The sequence below is a fragment of the Terrapene carolina genome, unplaced genomic scaffold (genome assembly GCF_002925995.2).
Source record: "Terrapene carolina triunguis isolate 2854851 unplaced genomic scaffold, T_m_triunguis-2.0 Scaffold210, whole genome shotgun sequence".
In the NCBI taxonomy this organism is placed as follows: domain Eukaryota; kingdom Metazoa; phylum Chordata; order Testudines; family Emydidae; genus Terrapene; species Terrapene triunguis.
Window position 1 is genome coordinate 35,536,980 of NW_020664561.1, and position 26,772 is coordinate 35,563,751.

Sequence of the window (26,772 nt, forward strand, 5' to 3'; positions counted from 1 at the left end):
AAGCAAGTACATTTTTAGCATGATTCATTGAGTGATTTAATACTTTAAAGCTTTGGAATCTCAACTGTGTAGATTCAGGATTGCATAGGGGATTCAGACTTCATGCCCTTAAGTCCACCTCGTTCCTGGATTTGTTGTATATGATCCTTACACATCTGTTTTTTTGTTTTGTTTTGTTTTGTTTTGAACTTTAGAGACTGGGGCATAGTGAAGATATTTTTAAGGGCCAAGTTGAGTGAGATTTTGGGAAGCCAAAAACCAAATGACATAACTTCATGTATTAATTTACAATTTAAAATAAGACAACTTAAATACACAATTCTGCTTCCACTGAAGCACATGGAAACTTGTCCATGGACTTCAAAAAGAGCTGGATGAGGCCTTGAGTTTCCTTCCCCTAAAGATGAATGAGCTTACTTGTGGAAGTGAGACAAGCAAGATTTTGTTTAAAGTCTTGACTCAATATTATGCTCAACCTTTATTCTAAATTGCCTTATATTTGACAGTTTGAAGAAAAGCCCCTTTTGTCAGCAACAGTACATTTGCACTATACGAAAGATAAAACATGCTCAACAAAAATTGAGAATGAAGCAATGACTCAGGAACACTTTTAGGTAGAATTTAGATATAAAAAGAGTAAGGACTCTGATTTTAAAAATCCTAGTCACAAAGGACCACCCAAATTTATCCCTATAATTTAAGGAAACTTTTTTTTTTTTAAACCTTTATTTCCAAAACAAAGTTACCATACAAATTATTTCAAAGCAATAATATTAAAACTAAAATTGGAAAAACAAGAGCGTTGGGATTTACAATCAATATAAATATATTTAACTATGTACATCATTACTAAATTAAAATTTCCTTTTTGAATGCTATGCTGTGTTGCAACAATTCCACTTATGGTTTATTGCTTGTCAGAGGGTGATAGTCTTTCTTCACAATCTTTGTCCCTGAAATAGATACGTATGCTAGTTAAAGTAGTATTTGTAGTCAGAATCTTACTTTCAACTTCCTTGTTTAATTTTCTGGATCAAAATCCATTTGTATTGAGGGTGGTCTTGCAGTAATATCACTTTATAGTTTTTCTCTTAAATAAGCTCTCTCTTATGGAACTGATCAAACATTAAAATAAACTAGTTACAGCATGTTTGATGTCCACAGTCTTTCTCGCATCCTGCAGCCTGGCCTAGAAACGTTAATAAGTGTTGCTTTATAATAGTTTCTACCACAATAAGAGACAACTTCTCTGGAAATCCATAAATGCCAGCATTTAGATACATAATATAATACAAAAGACCCATAGACTAAAATATCTCAATATTTAATAAATAAATATATTTATATATAGTCTACAGGTATCCAACAGTTGCTCAGACTCCACACTGACTTATACAGTACTTTGATAAGAATACAAAAATGGTAATCTTGTAAATAAGAAAACAAATTAAGCAGAATGATTTGTGAAGAAATACTCATATTTATAATCCTATTAAACCCATAAAGATTATACATTTTAAAGGAATAGTGTCATTAGCAACATTACCGTAACTCTATCAAAATTGTAAGAATTTTAAAAATCAGATTTTTCTCCAGTTGTGCCATTTGTATTCTGCACTTCATTCAGCTTCAATAGTGAAAGTGAACTAGTCAGTTTCATTTGGTTTATAAATCTGTTTCACTTTCCATAAGGAAGTGTTAGCTGCTAGGAGTCACTACTAGGAATAGTTATGTTGTACCAAACTTTAAAGGCACCAAAGTAAAGGCAAACAAAAACTTCACCTCAAAGAGTGTTATATTCAAGTCCCCCGTATTGTAGGGGGAATTTTTTTAAAAAAATTCTATTTATTGAAATGCTAATAAAATATATGAATTATGAAATATTTCTATTGACACGGGGGAAATATCTGCTGTCATTTACACAAATATAAACTGGGAGTAGTTCCATTAAAGTTAGTGGAATTATTCTGGTGCAACTGAGAGCAGAACTTGGCATATTATGTTGTCTGAATGGTTTAAACAAAGTGTTAAATTCTGAGCTTTCGTTACTTGACAGTGTATCTTTAATTTACAAAAAACCCTGGGTGATCTATGAAATGGTCTACTAAAATGTGATCCACATCCTGGATACATTTGGGAACTTGCCGCCATAAATAAATACAAATGTTAATGAGCCATCCCTATATAAACAGTCACAATTAAATTAAGAATTACTGTACCACAAACCAGATTCTTGATTCTCCTCTGAGTTTGTACCACATGATATTTGTACAGAAGTGTTTTCAGACTGCCTCATTTCTTTGTTGATATATTTTAGCATTCCACTAAGTGTCTGGAAGTCATTACTGTCTGATGTCACATCTTCATCTACAATGTATGTGAGGGGATCGAATGAAGATTCATTCAAACTGTTTGGTGGAGTATGAAGAAAATCCTTTTGACTCTCTGGAATCGAGGGCTTTAATGTAAGCATTTGTTTGAAGTCTTTTAACATTGTTTTTGATAGATTTAGAGAATCATCATCTTTAACACCTAGGTCACTAGCACTTATAGAACGACGCAGTTTTCTATGTTTGAAGTATGACGTATGAGAATTTCTGGAATAATCTTGTTCTTGAACATCGAAGAGCATATGATCTGATAATACAAGCGGGATTGGTAACTTCTTGATGCCTTCTGTTCTTTCATGCCCAGCAATTCTCGTTTGTAATCTCGTTACTTCAGATTCCTACAATGCAATAAAACAAATATTTTGCATTTTTAAAAAATGCTAATGTCCATGTAAACGTGCAGGACTCACCCCTGCGGCGCCTCCTGCTGGTCGTTTCAGGGAATTAGCTCTTTTCCAGCCTGGGCGCCCTCTGCAGGCCGGTGTCCTGCTTGTTTCCGGCCCCATGTCCCTCCCGGACCCCGGTGCCCTTTTATCTAGGGTGCTGCCCCCTGGCAATAACCCCCACACTCTGCCTCTGGGTCTCCCCTCTCTGGGGAACCCCCAACCCTCTAATCCCCACCTTGCCTCAGTCTGGGCTACTGCCAGTCATCACTAAGCCCCCGCTCCCTGGGGCGGACTGCAGTGTAAAAGCCACTCATCATAGGCAAGGGGGTTCGGACCTGGCCCTGCAGCCTGGGGAATTGCCAGCCTGGAGCTCCCCTGGCTCTCCCCAGCCCTGCTTCACTCCCAGTACCCTTTCTGCAGGCAACCAGGCCCTGCTCCCTCCAAGACTAGAGAGAGAGAGAGCCTCCTGGGCCTCTGGCTCACAGCCTTTTTATACAGGCCAGCTGTGGCCTGATTGGGGCGTGGCCCAGCTGCTGCCGCTTCCCTAATCAGGCCAGCTTAGCAGCTCTCAGCCACAACCTTCTCCCAGGGCTGACTTTCCCCTTTTCAGCTGGAGTGGGGGAGCTGCTCCACTAAAGTCCATTAGAACTATCCTCTGTATTCTGTGCCATGTGTAAATACATTTCCCACTATCTCCTTAATAACTGTGGAAACATCATAATCCTGCCTGTCACTCAATCCCATAACCTGGGCATCATCTTCGACTTGCAGCTCTCTCTAGGTCTTCATGTCCGGGCCACGTCTAAATCTTGCCTATTCTTTCTGCATAGCATCTACATGGCTAAAATGGTCATCCAGGTTCTCACCTCATGTCTCAATTACTGCAATATCCTTTTCTCTGGCCTTGACAACTGCAGTCTTGTCCTGCTCATATCCATTCAGAATGCTGCCGCAAAGATAATTTTCTCACTCCATCATTAACACCTCCTCTTTGCATCCCCTTCTCTATTACATCAAACACTTTCAAGGCCCTTCGGGGCCTATCCCCACCCTACCTATCATCTCTCACTCACTATAGAGATGTCAAATTTTGCCTCTGACTGGCAAATGATGCCAGCCACCATCATCCACTGGTCACATTTTCAAACAAGCTCCTTCATGCTTTCTCCCATGCTGCCCCTCATGCTTGTAAGGAGCTTCCCTGCAAACGTTGACGAAGCTACCTCATTATCTTTCTTCTAATCCCTCCTTAAAACTCTCCATTGCCATGATGCCGACAAAAAAAACTGAATGGTTAGGCCACTAATGTGCTGAGACCACTGCCATTCATGCTGACCAATACTGTCTCATTTCCTTGTATTCCTCCAGCCAACAATCTGTTTGTAGATAGATTGTAAGCTTTTCTGGGTCTTTTTATTCTGTGTTTGTACAGTGCATAGCACAACTGGTCCTGGTTATGACTTGCACTCTTAGGCACTACCGTTATACAAACAATAAAATGATGTTTCTCCTGCAAAGTCTCTTAGTACCAACATCAGGGTCAATTTTTATTTGGTACCAAACAGAAATCAGCAATATGATCAAAAGCATACAAAAGGGCAGAGTTACGGTATTTCCAACATATAAATGCCTGGAATATCATGTGGAAGGCAATCTCACTGTAAGCATCTCTCATTAGAAAAGTGCGCTATCATTTTTCTGGCTTCAAAAACTCACTCTTTGAAAAAAATCAATTTCCAAAATGAAGGACATTAGAAAAAAAAGGAGAATGATTGCCATCTTAAATCTACAGAACAAGACATTCACACCAAGATGGCCCATTTGGGACATGCTATAAAACAGTGGAAAAAAAACTGATACCCAGATTGGGGGGAGGGGAATTAACTGCCACCCACACTCAGCACTTCCATGAAGGAAGCCCTCAGCTAGAGTTGGAGTGACACAATCCATATGACATTTTCATCTACAAACTAGGGAAACATGTTCGACAAAATTACTAGGTGGGTGCACAACTGGTTGAAAGATCATACTCAAAGAGTAGTTATCAATGATTTGCTGACAAGCTGGGTGGGGGATGGAGGGGTCCCTATCTAATAGGATCCTGCAGGAGTCAGTCCTGGGTCCAGTACTATTCAATATTTTCATTAACGATCTGGATAACGGAGTGGAGAGCAGGCTTATAAAATTTGTGGAGGACACCAAATTGGGAGGGCTTGTTAGCACTTTTGATGACAGGATTAGAATTCAAAACAACTGTAAACAAATGGATTTCAGACCAATTCTCCAACAAGATGAAATCCAATAAAGAAAAATGCAAAAGTACTACGCTTATGAGGGAAAAAAATGAAATGCACAACTACAAAATGGGGAATAACTGGCTAGGCAGTAGTACTGCTGAAAAGGATCTGGGGGGTTATACTGGATCACCAGATTGAATATGAGTCAATGTGATGCATTTGCAAAAAAGGCTAACATTCTGGGGTATATTAACTGGAGTGTTATATTTTAAGACATAGGAGGTAATTGTCCTGCTCTACTCGGCACTGGAAAGGCCTCAGCTGAAGTATTGTATCATATTGGGCAACACACTTCAGGAAAGATGGGGAAAACAGTCCAGGGAAGAACAACAGAAACGATAAAAGATTTAGAAAACTTGACCGAAGAAGAAAGGTTAAAAAAGTTTAGTCTTGAGAAAAGAAGACTGAATGGGACCTGATAACAGTCTTCAAATATGTTAAGGGCTATTATAAAGAGGATGGTGATCAATTATTCTCCATATCTACTGAAAGTAGGACAAAAAGAAATGGGCTTAATCTGCAGAAATGGAGATTTATATTAGATATTAGGAAAAACTTTCTAACTATAAGGGTAGTTAAGCTCTGGAAAAGAGTTCCAAGAGCTGTTGTGGAATTCCTGCCAAAGAAGGTTTTTAAGAACAGGTTGAACCAACACCTATCAGGAATGGTCTTGATTTAGTAGGTCCTGCCTCAGCACAGGAGGCCGTACTTGGTGATCTCTCAAGATCCCTTCCAGTCCTACATTTCTATGATTTCCTAAAGGTAATCAGATTAATCTAACCTCCTCTGAAAGTTCATTCTACAGCTGGATCCCTTCAATTGAGAATAGTTTGTCTTGATTCTTATGCACTTTATTCTGGGCTTTGTGATCTGCATTGTCCCAGAGGAGCAGGACGGTCTACCTCTAAATTAGAACATCTACTGAAGAAACTTTTATCTAGCATAGCACATTAGAAAAAAGAAACCTGTTAAAGAAGTGTTAGACATCACCATACAGAGCTACTCCTGCTAGTTATACACTAGGTGGTAACACTGGAATTTTGACAGTCTGATACCTGTTGTATTTTAGCTTTTCCCTTTAAAAAGAGTGGGGCCATCTAGCTATTTACATCCTGCACCTATATCTGTGCCCTGGTCTACACTACAAGTTTAGGTCGAATTTAGCAGCATTAGATCGATTTAACTGTGCACCCGTCCACACGACGAAGCCATTTTTGTCGACTTAAAGGGCTCTTAAAATCGATTTCTGTACTCCTCCCCAATGAGGGGATTACCGCTGAAATCAACCTTGCTGGGTCGAATTTGGGGTAGCGTGGACGCAATTCGACAGTATTGACCTCCGGGAGCTATCCCACAGTGCTCCATTGTGACCGCTCTGGACAGCACTCTCAACTTAGATGTACTGGCCAGGTAGACAGGAAAAGCCCCGCGAACTTTTGAATATCATTTCCTGTTTGGCCAGCGTGGCAAGCTCAGAGGTGACAGTGCAGATCTCATCAGCAGAGGTGACCATGGAGTCCCAGAATCGCAAAAGAGCTCCAGCATGGACCGAACGGGAGGTACTGGATCTGATCGCTGTATGGGGAGAGGAATCCGTGATATCAGAACTCCGTTCCAAAAGACGAAATGCCCAAATATTTGTAAAAATTCTCCAAGGGCAGGAAGGACAGAGGCTATAACAGGGACCTGCAGCAGTGCTGCGTGAAACTTAAGGAGCACAGGCAAGCCTACCAAAGAACCAGAGAGGCAAACGGCCGCTCCGGGTCAGAGCCCCAGACATGCCGCTTCTATGATGAGCTGGCATGCCATTCTAAGGGGTGCCCCTGCAACTACCCCACCCCTGTGCATGGACTCCGTCAATGGATTCTCACTCAACAGGGATGTGGATTTTGGGGATGAGGAAGATGATGATGATGAGGAGGTTGAAGATAGCACGCAGCAAGCAAGCGGAGAAACCGTTTTCCTCGACAGCCAGGAACTATCACCCTAGAACCAGTACCCTCCCAACCCATCCAAGGCGGGCTCCCGGACCTTGAAGGTGGAGAAGGGACCTCTGGTGAGTGTACCTTTGTAAATATAATACATGGTTTAAAAGCAAGCGTGTTTAATGATTAATTTGCCCTGAAGACTTGGGATGCATTCACGTCCAGTACAGCTACTGGAGAAGTCTGTTAACGTGTATAGGGATGGAGCGGAAATCCTCCAGGGACATCTCAATGAAGCTCTCCTGGATGTACTCCCAAAGCCTTTGCAAAAGGTTTCTGGGGAGGGCAGCCTTATTCAATCCTCCATGGTAGGACACTTCACCATGCCAGGCCAGTAGCACATAGTCTGGAATCATTGCAAAACAAAGCATGGCAGCGTATGGTCCTGGTGTTTGCTGGCATTCAAGCAACATCCGTTCTTTATCTCTCTGTGTTATCCTCAGGAGAGTGATATCATTCATGGTCACCTGGTTGAAATAGGGGAATTTTATTAAGAGGACATTCCTCCTGGGCTGTTTGCCTGTGGCTGAACAGAAATCATCCCCGCTGTTAGCCACGCGGTTGGGGGAGGGGTGAAGCGATCATCCCAGAGAACTGGTTGTGTGGGGGGGGTTTAGTTGGGTTTGTGCTGCACGTTAACCCAAAAACCGCAGCCCCTCCTTTTAAATGGCCAACCCAACAGGTGCTTGGTATGGGAAATGAGGGCGCTGAAACCATTCCGACATGTTATGAAGGTTAAAGAAGCCAAAAGACTGTGGCTTACCATGTCTGCCTGCAAGCCGAATTCTGTTGCCCGCCGGCCCTGCGTGTGATCTCTCACACCAAACTGGCAGGCCCTCAATATAAGAGGCAAAATGCGACCTTGTAAAGAAAGCACACATGCTACGTAATGTTAACAGCTTGGTTCACCGTGAAAGAGTCTACCCATTGTTCTCTAAAATGTGTCTTTTTAAATACTACTCTCCCTTTTTTTCCCCCTCACGCAGCTGCAAATGTTTCAACGCACCCTCTATCATCTCCGTCCCAGAGGCTAGCGAAAATTAGAAGGCAAAAAAAAAACGCACTCACGATGAAATGTTCTCTGAGCTCATGCAGTCCTCCCACACGGAAAGAGCCCAGCAGAATGCATGGAGGCAGACAATGTCAGAGTGCAGGAAAGCACAAAATGAACACAAGGACAGGAGGGATGCACGAGAGGAGAGGTGGCGGGATCAAGATGACAGGTGGCGTCAGCATGATGAGAGAAGGCAGAAAGCAATGCTGAGGCTACTGGAGGATCAAACTGATATGCTCCGGTGTATGGCTGAGGTGCAGGAAAGGCAGCAGGAGCACAGACCGCCGCTGCAGCCCCTGTGTAACCAACCGCCCTCCTCCCCAAGTTCCATAGCATCCTCACCCAGACAACCAAGAACGCAGTGGGGGGGCCTCTGGGCACCCAACCACTCCACCCCAGAGGGCTGCCCAAGCAACAGAATGCTGGCATTCAATAAGTTTTGAAGTGCAGTGTGGCCTTGTCCTTCCCTCCTCCGCCACCCTACCCGGTACTTCCCTCCTCCCGCACCCCTCCTGGGCTACCTTGGCAGTTATCCCCCCATTTGTGTGACGAATTAATAAAGAATGCATGAATTTGAAACAATGATTTTATTGCCTCTGCAAACGGTGATCGAAGGGGGAAGGGGAGGGCAGCTGGCTTACAGGGAAGTAGAGTGAACCAAGGGAGCGGGTTTTCATCAAGGAGAAACAAACAGAACTTTCACACCGTAGCCTGGCCAGTCATGAAACTGGTTTTCAAAGCTTCTCTGATGCGCAGCGCGCCCTGCTGTGCTCTTCTAACTGCCCTGGTGTCTAGCTGCGCGTAATCAGCGACCAGGTGATTTGCCTCAACCTCCCACCCCGCCATAAACGTCTCCCCCTTACTCTCACAGATATTGTGGAGCACACGGCAAGCGGTAATAACAATGGGAATATTGGTTTCGCTGAGGTCTATCCGAGTCAGTAAACTGCACCAGCTAGCTTTTAAACGTCCAAATGCACATTCTACCACGATTCTGCACTTGCTCAGCCAATAGTTGAACAGCTTCTGACTACTCTCCAGGGTGCCTGTGTATGGCTTCATGAGCCATGGCATTAAGGGGCAGGCTGGGTCCCCAAGGATAACTATAGGTATGTCAACATCCCCACGGTTATTTTCTGGTCTGGAAAGTAAGTCCCTTGCTGCAGCCGTTCACACAGACCAGAGTTCCTAAAGATGCGAGCGTCATGTATCTTTCCCAGCCATCCCATGTTGATGTTGGTGAAACGTCCCTTGTGATCCACCAGTGCTTGCAGCACCATTGAAAAGTACCCCTTTCGGATTACGTACTGGCTGCCTTGGTGCTCCGGTCCCAAGATAGGGATATGCATTCCGTCTATCGCCCCATCACACTTAGGGAATCCCATTGCAGCAAAGCCATCCACTATGACCTGCACATTTCCCAGAGTCACTTCCCTTGATAGCAGCAGGTCAGTGATCGCGTTGGCTACTTGGATCACAGCAGCCCCCACAGTAGATTTGCCCACTCCGAATTGATTCCCGACTGACCGGTAGCTGTCTGGCATTGCAAGCTTCCAGAGGGCTATCGCCACTCACTTGTGAACTGTGAGGGCTGCTCTCATCTTGGTATTCTTGCGCTTCAGGGCAGGGGAAAGCAAGTCAAAGTTCCATGAAAGTGCCCTTACGCATGCAAAAGTTTCGCAGCCACTGGGAATCATTCCAGACCTGCAACACTATGCGGTCCCACCAGTCTGTGCTTGTTTCCTGGGCCCAGAATCGGCGTTCCACAGCATGAACCTGCCCTATTACCACCATGATGTCCAAATTGCCGGGGCCCGTGCTTTGAGAGAAGTCTGTGTCCATGTCCTCATCACTCTCGTCACCGCGCTGCCGTTGCCTCCTCGCCTGCTTTTGAAGTTTCTGGTGCTGCATATACTGCAGGATAATGCGAGTGGTGTTTACAGTGCTCATAACTGCTGTGGTGATCTGAGCGGGCTCCATGCTTGCCGTGGTATGGCGTCTGCAGGAGAGCAGAGTGGCAGTGGAAGCGGTCGTTCGATGACGACAGTTTGCAGTCCTACTGCACCGTCTGCTGCCAGCAGCACCCAGGACACAATAGCGGCGGCTGAGCTGAGCGGGCTGCACGCTTGCCGTGGTATGGCGTCTGCGCGGAAAAAAGGTGTAAAATGATTGTCTGCCGTTGCTCTCACAGAGGGAGGCGTGAGTGATGACATGGCTTACAGGGTTGGCTTACAGGGAATTAAAAACCAACAAAGGGGGCAGGTTTGCATCAAGGAGAAACACACACAGAACTGTCACACCGAAGCCTGGCCAGTCATGAAACTGGTTTTCAAAGCCTCTGTGATGCGCAGTGCACCTTGCTCGCTCTTCTAATCGCAAACAGCCTAGTCAGCAAACAGTGCCAGCGAGCTTTTAAACGTCCAAAGGCACATTCTACCACCATTCTGCACTTGCTCAGCCTATAGTTGAACTGTTCCTTACTACTGACAGGCTTCATGAGCCATGGGAGCAAGGGGTAGGCTGGGGTAGGTGCGACTGTGCGGTGCTGCAGGCTGAGAGAGCAGCCTGAAGCAGAAGCCTCCAGCTTGTATGATATTCCAGGCAGGACTGAATCTCCATGAGACGAAACTTGAAGAGAATGACCTAAAGTCACTCCCATTTATGTCCAGGCGCCCCTGACCAACTTCACTGAGGTCTGCCAGGAGCCCCCATGTCTGCCCAGGCACCCAGGAGACGACGACAACGGCTAGCAGTCGTACTGCACCGTCTGCTGCCGTGAAGGCAAGGAGCTGCTGCTGTGTAGCAATGCAGTACCGCGTCTGCCAGCAGCACCCAGGAGACATACGGTAATGGTGAGCTGAGTGGGCTCCATGCTTGCCATGGTATGTCGTCTGCACGGGTAACCCAGGAAAAAAAACGATTGTTCGCCATTGCTTTCACGGAGGGAGGGGGGCCTGACAACATGTACCCAAAGCCACCCGCGACAATGTTTCTGCCCCATCAGGCATTGGGAGCTCAACCCAGAATTCCAATGGGCAGCGGAGACTGCGGGAACTGTGGGATAGCTACCCACAATGCAACACTCCGAAAGTCAACGTTAGCCTCTGTACTGTGGATGCACTCCGCCGACTTAATGCGCTTAGTAGGGACACACACAATTGACAGTATAAAATCGATTTCTAAAAAAATCGACCTAATTTCGTAGTGTAGACACACCCTGTATGATCTTTTTATAGCTAATTAAAAGAAATGGGGGTTTGTGATTGGGCATCTAGCCCAGACTGGCCCATAAGGGGTTAATAGAGCCCTTGGGAGGCTGCACAGGAGTCAGCCAATCAGAGAGGGGCTGCGAGGAGCAGCCAGTCAGGGCCAGGCTGGCCCATATAAGGAGGACTGCAGAAAAGAGCAGCTTCAGTAGCTCCCTGTAGCTCAAGGAGGGAGGACTGGCTGCCTTGCAGGAGGAAGAAAGCGAATATCTTGGACAGAGCAGTGCTGGGCGGGGTCAGGGGAGCGAGAGTGAGTTCCCAGCTGACTGCTGGCATGCTGAGGCCCTGAGACAACGGCGGATAAGGTGCTAAGACTGTGGGGAAGTGACCCAGAGAAATAGACAGAGGTTGGAGGGGATGCAGCACATGGCTGTCATCTACAGGGTCCCTGAGCCGGGACCTGGAGTAGTGGGCGGGCCCAGGTCCCCCCTTGTCCCCAGGAAGTAGCTTCACAACGGACTGCCGTTCCCCCAGAAGGGGGCAGAAGCTAGTGCGGCACAGCCAGAGGGCTGTGTCATGAAGAAGATGCTGCGGACCTGGGAGTCATCTGGGTCCCCGCAGCAGAAGTGATGGGGGCAAGACGCCACCAGAAGAGGGCACAGAGCTAATTCCCAAGACAGCCAACAAGAGGCGCCGCAATGGTGAGTCGCACCCTGTCACAGGGTTACATGGACTATTATTATTACAGTATATATTCACAATACTGTATTTCCTTAAGGATTTTTCCATTTGTAAAACACAAAATTGGTCTTTTATAAAGACATTTTTGCATAAAACAAAATGGCTGAGTTATAAGATATGTAGATGTATATTAATTCATTGTGGACTGAACTACTCTGACACAATCCACTCATACAGCATTGTGTAATCCACCTGCTGCTCTCAAATCCAGTTCTTCCACATGGCAGAGTAAAACTCTAGACCTATAAGATAACTCTTTTAGGTACTTCTCATTCCTTGTAAAAACAAACATGAGGCAAAAGAGGGTAATTAATTTGTTGGCATAAGGAAGCCTTTGTTTTTGCCCCCAGACGCCTTAAAATGTCTCACGTACAACACATTGCTGTGTTAACCCACCTTCACAAGCAGTGCTTCATTTGCAGCTTGAACCATTTCATTTCTAGCCTGAAGTTGTTGCTGAAGATTATTGACAGTGTCCTGAGCCTCTTCTAACTCCTGCTTCAGCTGCTGCAATTGTCCACTTAGATGATGAGAGCCAGATTTCTGGCTGTCTGTGGACATCTGCCACCTTTCCTGATTTGTCTGATGTTCAAGTTTCTAGAAGTTTTAAGAAATAAAGTGAAAACATTATACAGATTTTGTTTTATGCCAACTTTAATACTATTCTCTCTCATTTCACATAATATATGTATAGACTGGAAGGGGTCCAAGTAACAATTTCAAAACTCATCACCATTAATACATCAGGGTGTTTGACATACCTTCAGGATTTGACTAAGAAAAAATGGTTACTAACCTTCATTAACTGTTGTTCTTTAAAATGTGTTGCACATGTTCATTCCACTCTAGGTAGGTGCATGCCCCGAGCAGTTGCCAGAAATTTTTTCCCCCTCAGTGGTACTGGTCAGGGCAGCTTGAACGCCTTCTGCTGCTGCGTGCTGTTAGTGCCAGTATAAAAGCGCCCAGCTGACTCCATGCCCCCTCAGTTCCTTCTTTCTGGAAAACTCCAATGTAGAGGGCAGGTCATGGAATGTGCATGTGCAACACATCTTGAAACACAACAGTTATGGAAGGTTAGTAACTTTTTTTTGCCCCCCTTCGAGTGACTGCACATGCATTTCACACTAGGTGTCTCCCAAGCAGTTGAATAGGTGGAGGAATCAGAGTTCACTCACCGCCCCCCCAGAACAGCTTGGCCAAATTTGGCATCATCTCTGGAATGCTGAGTGATGGTGTACTGGGAGGAGAATGTGTGCACACCAATAACCAGGTCACTGCTTTACAAATGTCCTGAATAGGGATCTGAAATATGAATGCTGCGGAGGATGCTTGCGACCTTGTGGAATGAGCAGTCAGGACAGCTGTTGGCGAAACATCTGCCTGATTGTAACAAGAACAAATACATTAAATAATCCAGGATAAAATTCTCTGTGAAGAGATTGGGATGCCTTTCATCCTGTCAGCCACAGCTATGAACAGTTGGGTAGACTTTCCGAATGGTGTAGTTCTTTTTATGTAGAATGCTAAGGCTTGTCTAATGTCAAGCTTCGGGTAGAATCAGGTAGACAGACTGCCGGATTGCTATGAAATTGCAAAAACACTTTTGGGGGGCAACTGAGGTGAGGACATAAATACATCTTATTTTTAAAGAAGACAGTACAGAAGCTCCGATGTGAGGGCATAGAGTTCTGAGACCCTTCTGGCTGAAGTGCTGGCCACTAAGAAAACCACTTTCCAGGAGAGATATAATAAGGAGCATGTTGCCAAAGGTTCAAATGGCGGTCTCATAAGCTTTCATGAGACCGAGTTCAGGTCCTAGTGAAGAATGGGCTCTCTTACTTGAGAGTATAACCTTTCTAGGCCTTTGAGGAATCGAACAGACATGTCATTTGAAAAACAAAAACGGACCTGTTATCCACCTGCAGGTGGAAAGCGGATATTGCTGCAAGGTGAACCTTGATAAAGGAGATTGCTAAGCCTTGCTGTTTCAGGTGCAGTAGATACTCAAGTATGTCTTGTTTGGACGAACGCGTGGGTAAGACACTATGTTGGGACGCCCAAACAGCGAATCGTTTCCACTTCAAGAGGTTAAGTAGCTCTGTTGGAGGGCTTTCTACTACCTAGTAGGACCTGACAAACTTGCTCTGAGCAATCCCGCTCTCTGGGATTTAGCCATGAAGCTTTCAAGCCATTAGATGAAGAAAGTTCAGGTTCGGGTGGAGCAGCTGACCATGGTCCTGGGAAATCAGGTCCAGGTGAAACAGAAGCACAATTGGAGTTGCCACTGAGAGATCTAGAAGAGTGGAGAACCAGTGTTGGCGTGCCCATGCTGGGGCTATTTGAATAACCTGGTCTTGCTTAATCTTTAGCAAAGCTCTGTGCACCAGCGGAAAAGGGGGGGAACACATAATAAAGATGTTCCATCTATGATAGTAGAAAGGAATCCGTGATAGAACCTGGACTGTGTTCCTATAAGGAGCACAATTGGGGACAACTCCTGTTGTACCTGTTCGCAAATAGACCTGTCTTAGTCCCCCACTGCTGGAAAATGTCTCTTGCCATATCTGGGCACAGAGACTACATCTAGTGGCTGGAAAAGACCCACTGAGGTGATCTGCCAACTCATTTTGCATTCCCGGAAGGTAAGAGGCTTCGAGGTTGATTGAGTGGGCTATGCAAAAGTCCCATAGCTGCATTGCTTCATGACAGAAGAGGGAAGAGCGAGCTCCTCCTGACCAGTTGACGTAAAACATGGCTGCAGTGTTGTCTGTGAGAACAGCCAAGTTTCTGGGAGGGAGATCCTGGTTTGAGTGGAGTCAAACACTGCCCCAATGAACTCTATCCTCTGCACCGGAGTGAAGGTAGATTTTTCTGCATTTATCACAAGCCATACGGCCTTGAATGTTCATAGAATCATAGAAGATTAGAGTTGGGAGAGATCTCAGGAAGTCATCTAGTTCAACCCCCTACTCAAAGCAGGACCAACCCCAACTAAATCATCCCAGCCAGGGCTTTGTCAAGCCGGGCCTTAAAAACCTCTCAGGATGGAGATTCCACCACCTCCCTAGGTAACCCATTCCAGTGCTTCACCACCCTCCTAGTGAAATAGTGTTTCCTAATAGCCAATTTAGGCCTCCCCCACTGCAATTTGGGACCATTGCTCCTTGTTCTGTCATCTGCCACCACTGAGAACAGACTAGCTCCATCCTCTCTGGAACCCCCCTTCAGGTTGTTGAAGGCTACCATCAACTCCCCCCTCACTCTTCTTTTCTGCTGACTAAATAAGCCCAGTTCCCTCAGCCTCTCCTCATAAGTCATGTGCCCCTGCCCCCTAATCATTTTCATTGCCCTCAGCTGGACTCTCTTCAATTTGTCCACATCCTTTCTGCAGTGGGGGGCCCAAAACTGGACGCAATACTCCAGATGTGGCCTCACCAGTGCCGAATAGAGCGGAATAATCACTTCCCTCAATCTGCTGACAATACTCCTAATGCAGCCCAATATGCTGTTAGTCTTTTTGGCAACAAGAGCACACTGTTGATTCCTATCCAACTCCTTGTCCATTGTAATCCCCAGGTCCTTTTCTGCAGAACTGCCGCTTAGTCAGTCAGTCCCCAGCCTGTAGCAGTGCATGGGATTCTTCCATCTTAAGTGCAGGACTCTGCACTTATCCTTGTTGCACTTCATCAGATTTCTTTTGGCCCAATCCTCCAGTTTGTCTAGGTCACTCTGGACCCTATCCCTACCCTCCAGTGTATCTAACTCTCCCCCCAGCTTAGTGTCATCCGCGAACTTGCTGAGGGTGCAATCCATCCCATCATCCAGATCATTAATGAAGATAATGAACAAAATTGGCCCCAGGACCGACCCCTGGGGCACTCTGCTTGATACTGGCTGCCAACTAGACCGAGCCATTGATCACTACCCGTTAAGCCAGACGATCTAGCCAGCTTCCTATCCACCTTATAGTCCATTCATCCAATCCATACTTTTTTTTAAACTTGCTGACAAGAATACTGTGGGAAACCGTAGCAAAAGCTTTGCTAAAGTCAAGGTATATCACGTCCACCACCTTCCCCATATCCACAGAGCTAGTTATCTCATCATAGAAGGCAATCAGGTTGGTCAGACATGACTTGCCCTTGGTGAATCCATGTTGACTGTTCCTGATCACTTTCCTCTCCTCCAAGTGCTTCAAACTGAATTCCTTGAGGACCTGCTGCATGATTTTTCTAGGGACTGAGGTTGACTGAATGAGTTGAACGTTGGACATTACCTGAGCCCTGGACTGGCCCTTAAACTAGTCAATAATTTAGATAAGAGTAGACCTGCACCCCTAACTTCCTGAGGAAAGCTGACACTACCACCATGCATTTTGTGAACACCTGCTGAGCTGCAGACAGACCGAATGGGAGAACTGTGAATTGGTAGTGTGCGTGGTTTGCTACGAATCTGAGGAACATTGTGTCCTTGGTATATAAATATATGAAAATAGACATCTCCTAAGGGCGGCGTACCAATCCCTGGGGTTCAGGGAGGGGATAATGGATACCAGGGTGACCATGCAGAACTTTATTTTCTTGAGATAGTTGTTGAGCTGCCACAGGTCTAAAATGGGTTTGAGACTGCCCTTGGCTTTTGGGATTAGGAAATAACAGGAATAGAACCCCTTCACTCTTAAATTCCACACCTCAGCCACCCGAAGGAGAGATTGAACCTCCCAAACCAGAAGCTCTTCGTGAGAGGGGTCCCTGAAGAGACAGGGAGGGAGGTGGGAAGGAAGGGTAGAAATAAACTGGAGGGTGCATCACAGTCCCACAGTGCTCAACACCCAATGGTCCGTGACGATACGGGACCAAGCACTGAGAAAGTGGAAAAGGCAATTGGCAAATAAAGGCGAAACAGGGTCTGCCATCACGGGAACTGGTATGGCGTCCTCGAGCATCCCATCAAAATGCCTGCTTAGAACCCCCTGGATGACTGGGTGGGGCAGGCATTGACATTGAGGTAGAAGGGGGTGGTGGCCTATGCCTAAAATCTCTGCTTCTCTCTCTCTGCAGATCATGACAGACAGCCAAGGCTGTCATACCAGATGGCTGTTGAGGTCTGTAGGGCTTCCTTGAAGGAGCAGGTGTGAATAATCCAAGGGATTTAAGGGTCGCCCTAGAGTCTTTCAGACCATGCCGTTTCGCATCAGTGTATTCTGAAAAGAGTGAAGCTCCTTCGAAAGATAGGTCCTGTTGGAGTCCTGAGGACTGTAGCCATGAACTCCTGCACGTGACCACTGCCAAAGCCATGGACCTGGCTGCTGAGTCAGCCGCATCCAAAGCAGCTTACAACAAGGTCCTCACCACTGATTTTTTCCCCTTGTCCACCAGTGAGAACTCTTGCATAGTCTCTTTTGGGAGCAAGTTCTTGAATTTCTGCAAGGAGTCCTACATATTAAAATCATACCTGCCCAGCAGCGCCTACTGGTTTGCAGTTCTGAGTTGTAACCCCCCAGGAGAATAAACTTTCCTACTGAACAAGTTTAATTTCTTTGAGTCTTTTAATTTTTGAGGTTGCACCCTGTTGACCCTGCCTTTCTCTCTCATTGACAGCAGCTACCATCAGGGATCCTGGGCGGGGGATGCGTGTACAGGAACTCATAACCCTGGGCAGGAACAAAGTATTTTTGTTCAGCCCTTTTTGACGTGGGGGGAAGGGACATGGGGGTCTGCCACCAGGTCTTAACAGGTTTCATAATGGCCTCATTGAGAGGCAGAGCTACTTTTGAGGGGCCCGCAGTGGCTAAAGTGTCAACCAGGCTATGGGAGGACTTTCTCTACCTCCACCTGTATACCCAGACTTAAGGCCACCCTCTTCAATAACTCTTGGTGAGCCTTATCGTCATCCAGGGGAGGCAACACACCTTCTCCTGAGACTGCTTCATCAGGGGAGGAGGCCAGCACCAGCTGTGGAAGCTCTTCTTCTCTTTCTTCCTCAGCAGGATCTGGTTGAGCTGGTTCATGCAGTTTGGCTCCGGGGTCAGTACCAGAGTCCAGACCAGGCGCTGTCCAAGAGGATGAGAACGCCCTTCTTTCCGAGGTCAACCAACAGGTGCCCCTGGAATAAGCCCTGGAAACTGGGGAAAACCCCAGGGTTCCAAAAGGACCACTGGACTGGCGTAGGTCCCCAGTGACCTCCTGACCATGCACTCGATGGTACTCCTGTGTCTGGATGCATGGAAGGATGGAAATGCCTGGAGGAGTAGCTAGAGAGAGGCTTCTTGGAGGAGTAAGACCCAACCTCCGATTCAGTCTCTCTCTCCAGTGACCATGGTGGTGCCATTCCTACCAGTGCCAGAGACCGGTGCCATGGTTTCCCTTTTGACAGTACTGAAGGGCATGGTACCAAACGATGACAGGATCCAGCAGGTTCCCTCCTGTCCATTAGGAACCAACAACACTGAATCTTGTATTGCCGGTAATACCAGTACCAACAGCAAAAGAAATTCTCTGGCAGCAGCACACGCCATGTGGTTGGTACCGAGGTAGTATCAGTACTGTGCTGTGCCACAGATGTAAACAACTCTTCCAGTACTGGACTTGACAGTGCCTGCATAGGTGCCAGAATCAATGGTGCTAACTTCTGCGGTACCAAGACAGAAGAGTATTTGGTTTAGATTGCATTCTACTCTAATCCCCATGCCTGGCCATCTTCAGTGCCGGGACTCCAATATGGTAGGAGGCGCACTCCTTACCAATGGCAAGCCACTTGGTGCCAAGTCTGACCGCCCTGGCTCAGATGGAGGTCTCAGGGCTGCCTCCATGAGCAAAAATTTTAGCCTGGCCTCATGGTCCTTCTTCGTGCAAGGCTTAAAGTTCTTCCAGATCTGGCAACAGTTCCCAAAGTGAGCTTTTCCCAGGCACTTCAGGCAGCTTGAGAGCAGGGGCATATGCCTAGTTGCAGGAGGTGCAGAGCGTAAAGCCCAGTCATCAAAGCATGCCTCAGCATAGGGGAATGGACAACACAAAGTTACAGAACTTCATTAAAATTAGCTAAAACTGACTAAAACTAACTAACTAGATACAGAAAGAAGAAAAGACAACTGAGAAAGCTTGCAAAAACAAGGATAGCGGTTCCAGCAACCGTCACGGGCGGTAAGAAGAAACTGAGGGGGCGCGGGGTCAGCTGGGTGCTTTATACCGGTGCTATCAGCGTGCAGCAGCAGCAGAGGGCACTCAAGCAGCCACAATGGGTACCACTGAGGGAAAAAAATTTGAGCAACTGTGCTCAGGGTACACATGTGCAATCAGAAGAAAAAAAAGAAGAAACTAGGGATATGAAGGTTTCATACTAGTAGTATGCAATCTACTTTTGGAATTTAAGCTAAGTCTGCCAATCTGTATTTTAGAACCCCTTTCACATTTTCAGAAAAAATAAATAAGCCATTCTGAGTTTTCTTCAAGTTTTTTTTTTTTTCAACCCTTTAACTTTAACTGCAGTCCCATATTTCCTCATTTCTGCATGGAACTATTTTTCTAACAATTGTAGCTAGACCTTCACCAACCTCCATAGAGAAAGAAGCAATAATAATTAAAAAGGAAAAATTGTTACCTGATGATTTTACCCGTCCTCAGAAAATGTATTCTGGGTAGGGTGGATTGGGTGGGAAAAAGAAGTCAACTTCCCACTCTGCATCCAGATCTCTTCCCCAGCCCAGTCTATGTGGGATGTAGTGAGCAATTAGGAAAAAGTAGTATGGCGAGAAGGATAAGACAGACACAAAAATCCCTTTCCTCAAACATAGTAAAACAGATTATTTAGGAATCCCCACTTGGCAGCTTCTTGCCAAAGGGTGGCTCTGTGGAATATCAAATCAGTTTGCAGTATCTGACAGCCATATTAATGGAGGTATTAATTGATTTCTTTTATGGTGGTTGATATTCTTTCAGACCAAGCAGCAGCCATAGAAAGTTTTGAATGGGCTCAGATCCTCTCTAAAATAGCTTTCCCTATTGCTGAGAATGTTTCTGTGATGCCATATTTTATTCATATTGCAAGAGTGGAATTAATTTTTTTTTTTTAAAATCGAGAAATTTGTGATGAAAGGACACAGAGGATGATTTCCTGAATTGGTTTTTTCACTTCAAGTATATCTTCATTGCTTTCCTCACATCAATTTTGTGCCATGTTTTCTCTTTCTGGTGTTGGGGTTTGGGCAAAAGTGATGGCAGTGTGATTTCCTGTGTGGTATGAAAGCCTGTATTGCCTCCAGCTAAGAATGATTTGTGAGTATGAAACACAATCTTGTCCTTATGGAATATGTAGCAGGGTTTATATCTTAGTAGGACAGATTTCTGAGACTTGCCTTGTTGATGTGATTCCTATTAGGAAGCAGTTTTTATTAGGTAAGAATGATAAAGAGACTGATGTCTCTAGCTAAAAGGGATGAGGTGCAAGGGCTTATAGTCTGGAGGGTGAATTCCAGAAGCATAGATCTGACTGATGTTTTGGATAGGTTCACAAAACTGGACCCCCAGAGATGGTCCACTAGTGATTTGAATAAGCCTGTATTTATAACACTGTCAAATCTCAAGATCTGAGACATCACGGTGACTCAAGTCCAGACTATCGAAAAAGAAAATCTAAATGAACTGAAATGCCTGGTTTCTTTGAGTTAATTTCTGTTTCTTAACAACTACCAAGAGCACTTTGTCCAGACTTGTGTAGATAGACCAGGTGGATGGGCTGTAGGAGAGGACGACAGTATTTAATCACCTTGGAAGAGTATTCATCTGGGTTAGATTTTTAATACACAGGCTGTCAGGGTCAATTAAGTTGGGTTTGGATGTCAGAGCAGACCCTGTGATAGGAGATCCTGCTGGCAGGGAAGATGTACTGGGTAGGCCCTGTAAAGAGAAAACAGCCTTCCCTGACAATTAGGAGTGATAAGTATTATCTTTGGTTTTTGTACCATGCTTCCCAGAAGAGAGAATAGGAGGAAAGGGAGAGAGGACCTAGTTGGTCTCTTGGACATTTTCTTAGTGGTTTTTTTTTTTTTTTCCTGTGCTTTGGATTCTTTACTTTTCTTTGGACTTTTGGAGGGATCTTCCTTTCTGGAAACAGTATCCCCTTTTTCTGGTTAAGGCTTTTCAATTGTAAGGTCTAATCTAAGTGAGCGTCTTTAAATCTTCCCCTTTATCAAAAATATATTTTGAGAGATATTGCAAGAAAATGTCTTCATAAGGATTCACTTCTTATTCCCAAAAGGTATAGAAGTCTGATAGTATGTTGGATTCTTTCACCAATGACTCAATTACTCATTAAAGTATGTGAGAAGGGATCCCTTCAGATTTCCCTTTTAGACCAGGGCTAGGCCTTAGGGTTTGAGGGGATATCCTGAATACCCGTGAAGACTTCCTTGGGAACTTAGATGGACCTGCCTGTTGAGTACTGTAAAGGACTTACTTGGTTTTGGAGGCATCTCCAGGGGAGTCTCAGCTCATATGCCAAGGAACAGAGGCCAAAACCTGCCTTCCAGACTCAGAACCTCTTCCCCTGGCTAAGCAAGGATCACCAGATTGGGAGCAGTTGTGGCAAAGTTCCCCATCTGCAGCTCCAGAGAATGCTTATTCTCTAATGGAATACCATTTTAGCTTAGGTTTTTCTTTTGCTTACTCCAATATGAGGGGGAGAAAGTGGCTACTCAGCAGTTCCATAAGTGGTACCATTCAGAAAATGCCCCAAGATGGATAGAAAAAGTTGGAAATAATGTGTGCATTGGTGGTTGGATGATTATTCACTACTGTTCTAAAATAAGCTGTTGAGCACAAGTACGGTGGGAGTGCCAAATTGCTGCTCTGTCTGCACTGCTGGATGCAGAAGACTGGGAGAAAGGACATGGCCAAGCCACAGAGGCCTGGGACAAATTTCAACTGCCTTTGATATTTGCATGGAGAGGGTGTAGTTAGTCTGGACTGAGTGGAGGAAAACACCCATGTAGCACAATACAGTAAAAATGCTAGGGTCAGTTCAGTTTTATCTTTTACCTCCTGCTCATAAGCATCCTTTAATGAGTCTATTTCTGATGAAAGCTTTTTTATCTCTGCTTGCATTTTTGCTTGTAACTGAGCTTCACGTGCTTGGGCAGCACCCAGTTCTTCTGCCAAACAGTTTGCACGAGCTTCCTGTAAGACAGTATATAATAAATAATGTTAATGGCACTTTGCACTTATATGGCATCTTACATCCAAACATATGAATTAAGACTGAATGTTATTTTCCCATTTTATGCAGTGAAAAGTTTAAACATTTACCTTATTTGTCCACACTGAGTCAGTAGCAGAGCAAGAAACAGAACCAGGAGCCAGAAAGCCACAACCAATTTCTTTTTAGCTACCGGTAGTTTCTAAAGCAAATCCAAGCCAATTGAATAGTACCAGAATATATTTATATTCATTTGACTAGGATTTATTTGTAATAAAAGTGGTCACATTATGTGTCACCATGGCCAGTACCCCCAAACGATTATTAAGTCATTAGAAACTAGGTTTTATTTATTATTCAAATCAGTTTCTTTACAAATTAACTTTTTTTTAAAAAATTCTTGTGTTACTGTTCATCCAAAGCGGTGGTAATAGATTCAGCTAAAACAGTGTGGCTGTGCAAGTAGTTATTGCCAGAGACTAATGACTAGCATAGGAGTAAATTAAATGTCACGTTTGTTGCAAATATTTCATCATGACCTGTAAGGTTCACTCTCTCTTGGTATTTCTATGGCCACCATCACTGTAGTATCTGAGCATCTCTCAAACACTGATATATTTATCTTCACAACATCCTTATGAGGTAGGTAAACATTATACTCATTTTACAAATGGGGAAGAGAGATGAAGTTCACAGGCAAGATTCAGGAACAGAATCCAGATCTCCTGAATCTCAGCACATCTCAAGCACAAGAGCTCCTTCGCCTCTTTAATTGCTGTGTCTTGCTTTGTAGTAAAGTTACAAAAAACCTCTATTGTATACCCAATGCTCAGTTATAGCTTTTAGAATAATCCCTTCCTGAATTGTCCTCAGTGTGGGGCAGAGGCTAAAAGTTATAACTCAGCCTCATGCACATACAGTAAGTTTTTTTTATAGTTTTATTGCAAAGCAAGACACAGTGATTAAGGAGCAGAAGGATGCTAATGTGCTTAAGTGAAGCACAATCCCTCTGGAGCATGGTGGGAGTGAGGGAGGGGAATATACATGGTGCATGACTACCTCTTAGGAGGATACAGCATGCACGCCCCTCTTCCCCACCCACCTTGAGGTGGCTAATACCCTTGGGGCACTAAGAGGGACCAATATCGTGTTCAAGAGAGTTCAGGAACTGTATCTGAGTTTGATTTCTGTGCAGGGAGAATTAAAAAAAAAAAAAGAGGAGGAAGATGGGTCAAAGGCTCTACTGCAAGAGTCGGCCTCAATCTACTTCCTAGTAGCTAGTTTCCATATGTAAATATTCCAGTTACTTCCTTTTTGTTCTGTGTACCAAAGAGACCTAGATTTTAGATTTTACAAAAAAAATCTCCAGTCATTGGTATTTTTAAATTAGGGAATTTGGGGTTCACAGACACCCATATTTGAAATCTTATTGAAAGTATGTTTTTTGGAATTGAAACACAACTAAACAATCTGTCTTTTTTCTTAATTTTATAATAAAAATTATCACAATACTTCCTTGTCAATCCAAAACTAAATATGTGCATCTGTGCTGACAACTATATACACCAAATAAACAGTATAGTCCACTCTCAAAAATCAACATTTGTCAATGGTAATTCCACTGCCACTTAAAACCAAAGCTATTTTGAGTACGTTATATGTTTGGTCACCTTTTCTCGAGACAGATGGTTCATTTCTTCCAGTTCTTGCGAGAGTCTGTCCGTTTCTCTTTGAGCTTGAACCAACAGCCGGCGAGTCTCCAAAAGCTCCAAATGAATGTGCTGCATCTGTTCTCGTTCTAGCCTCAACTGCTGACCTAAATCTAATGCTTCCTTGTACTGGTCTGCAATGCACTTCTCCTGATCTTTCACTGTCTGTAATAGGTAAATAATTTAAATTCTTAAAGAAAACAGTTATTGAATGATTTGTATTCCTCCCCCTCCTCTTTTTTTTATTAAAAAAAAAAATCAATGCAGCAACCCTTTTTGACTCTATTGATTCTTGGAGATTACAAAAGAAGATAGACCACAGTTCTGATCTGCTATGGCAAGTCTTATCTATTCCAGTACTGACTCTCCGATAATGGCCAGTACCAGATCTTCAGAGGAAGGTACAAGAAAACCTACAGTGAACATTTATGAAGTAACTTGCCCATAATAGAAGCTTCTTTCTCACTCACATCAGTTAGTGCTTGGTTTATACCCTGAAGCATAATAGTTTATATCCCTTGTAAAATAAATTAGATAGGATACAATATTTGTGTTCTCATTATCCATATAAATGTATATTTTTTTCTGAATATAGCTCTTGGTTTCATTGATATCTTGTGGCAATGAGTTCCACAAGCTAATTATGCAGCATGTAAAAAGTAATATTTTTTATTTTTACGTTTTGCCTTTTCAATTGCATTTCAATGAAACCCATTTCCCTAGCTAAGTCTGAAGGTTACTAGAGCCTAAAACAAGCAGCAAGATTGGCTTAAAACTCCCACATAATGCAAAGTTAGAGTGTGCGCTTTGGAATCCTGGTTTAATTTATGGGATTCATGATTCTGCAGACAAATACCAGGAGAAAAGTATAGAACCCTATTTTTGAAGGGAGACAAGGAAGATCTATACACAACTGTTTATAAACAACTGGTTACACCAATACCATCACAATCCAATAATGAAAATATAATAAACTTCAGCCAAGAACTCCAGCAAGTAATTTCAGTATGAAAAAAAACATACTTTCTTAAAAGCATTACATTAAATGAGAAGACAACTTTCTTCCGCTGTTTATTGCTTAGTAAACCAAACAATCCATTAGACTGGAGACAAAGAATGTTCAGTTAGTAAACCAATAATTAATTGGAAAAACACATTTATCCAAGAAAACAACTTACTTTTTCAATATCTGTTATTCTATGTTGTTTTCTTTCAATTTCCTTTTTTAGTTGATCTATTTCTTGATCTCTCTGGAGCAATTCAAACTCTTTTTCACGAAGCTCATCTTTAGAATGCTGTAGCTTGCAATCTAAGCTCTCAATCTAAATACAAAATACATTTAAAGTCAGAAGAACAGCTTTTTTTTTATTTTTCTTAAGGGACACCATGAAATCCTGACAAATTCAAAAGTTAGAAGTAGTTTAGATACTACATCTGCCATTGAGTTCCCTTACCAATTGATAATTTTACCAACACATTTTCCTATTTTAAAGAATGATTTAAGGTGCACATTTTAGGAATCAACAAGGCTGGCTTTTCTTACTATAGAGCTTTTTTTTTTTTTTTTTTTTCCCCCTCCCATTTTTTAGGTTTTAATTGGTGAACTCTAAATAATTTCTCTGGTAAAAAAACCAACACCCAAAAAACTAAGAAACCCCCCAACTATTAACATCACTTTGGTCTTATCCTAGGCCAGCTCTTGCTTGCATCCATTCCCCAATCTCATGCACACACTAGGTTATTCATTCTACCATGCTAGCCGGATTTTATTTTAAATCATTAATAAAAATACCTGTTTATTGCGTTCTTTAATTTCTAACTCAGTTTTCTCCAAACTACCTTCTAATCTAATTATTTTTTGTTCCATTTCTCCCCTGTGTTCACGAATAGTCATATCCAACTGGGTAACCTAAATACAAGAAATAAAAAAAAAACAAAAAAACACTGTTTTGAAATAGTATTTAGAATTTTAGAAACATTATTTTATGGAATATAAAAGAATTCAACACACCTAATGAAACTAATCCCTTTTGGCCCTGAGAATGTGGTCCCAAGTATAATCAGTAAAACTGACCTAAGAATGGATTAGAGGTCTGGCCTTTAGAAATCTATTCTTAGAGGCCAAGTACATAGAGAAAAGGGAAAAACAATTCTAATTCCATAATTTCACACATCTTGCCCATACCTCAACACAGAGAACACAAGACAGAATGGTTACTCGGCTTTACACTGAGTTATTTGAGTAGACTGTCAGTATAGATCCTCTTTCTTGGAATGTGCCTGCATAAAGCACTAAAGCAAAAAATGCTTTGATTACTAGGAGCCATATGGACTTCATCTCAAGCTACAGAGCTTTTCAGGTAATATTATGCATGGCCTTCATGCACCCTCAGTTCCTTCAACTTCTTCAGATTCCAGCTGAAACTCTGCAGTAACCCTTCTTTTTCTCCTTTGAGTACTGTCAGTAAAAATCTCCACTTTTGGAAGAATGACAGGCAATAACAACTCTCTAAAGAGAAGGCTTTGAGAAGACTATTTAAACAATGACGGTAGGACTGCCCTCCAAAACTGGGTATCAGATCTTGAAGGCAGATCAAGACTAAAGTTGTGAAAAAATATGGACTGACCTGCAATCAGCAGCTCTACAAATTTCTACAATAGGAACATTACAAAAGCATGTTCAGAGACTGCCTTAGATCTAGTCCAGGGGGTTCCCAAACTTGGTTCGCAGCTTGTTCAGCGTATGCCCCTGACGGGCCGCAACAAGACACTTTGTTTACCTGAGCGTCCGCAGGTACGACCGCTCCCAGCTC

The 26,772-nt window shown here is 43.8% G+C and overlaps 1 protein-coding gene across 1 annotated transcript in view; it reads right to left on the reverse strand.

The window, feature by feature from the left end:
* Nucleotides 1–2,114: 2,114 nt before the first annotated feature.
* The window catches only part of LOC112121887 (coiled-coil domain-containing protein 18-like), a 71,851-nt gene continuing 47,193 nt past the window's right edge, over nt 2,115–26,772 (reverse strand). Inside the window, exons 23-28 of the mRNA XM_029912368.1 lie at nt 25,752–25,868; nt 25,134–25,281; nt 23,921–24,120; nt 22,094–22,231; nt 12,456–12,656; nt 2,115–2,728 (exon numbers count right to left, since the gene is read on the reverse strand). Of these exons, the coding sequence (XP_029768228.1) occupies nt 2,204–2,728; nt 12,456–12,656; nt 22,094–22,231; nt 23,921–24,120; nt 25,134–25,281; nt 25,752–25,868 (1,329 nt within the window). The 3' untranslated portion in view covers nt 2,115–2,203. The remainder of the gene's footprint in view (nt 2,729–12,455; nt 12,657–22,093; nt 22,232–23,920; nt 24,121–25,133; nt 25,282–25,751; nt 25,869–26,772) is intronic.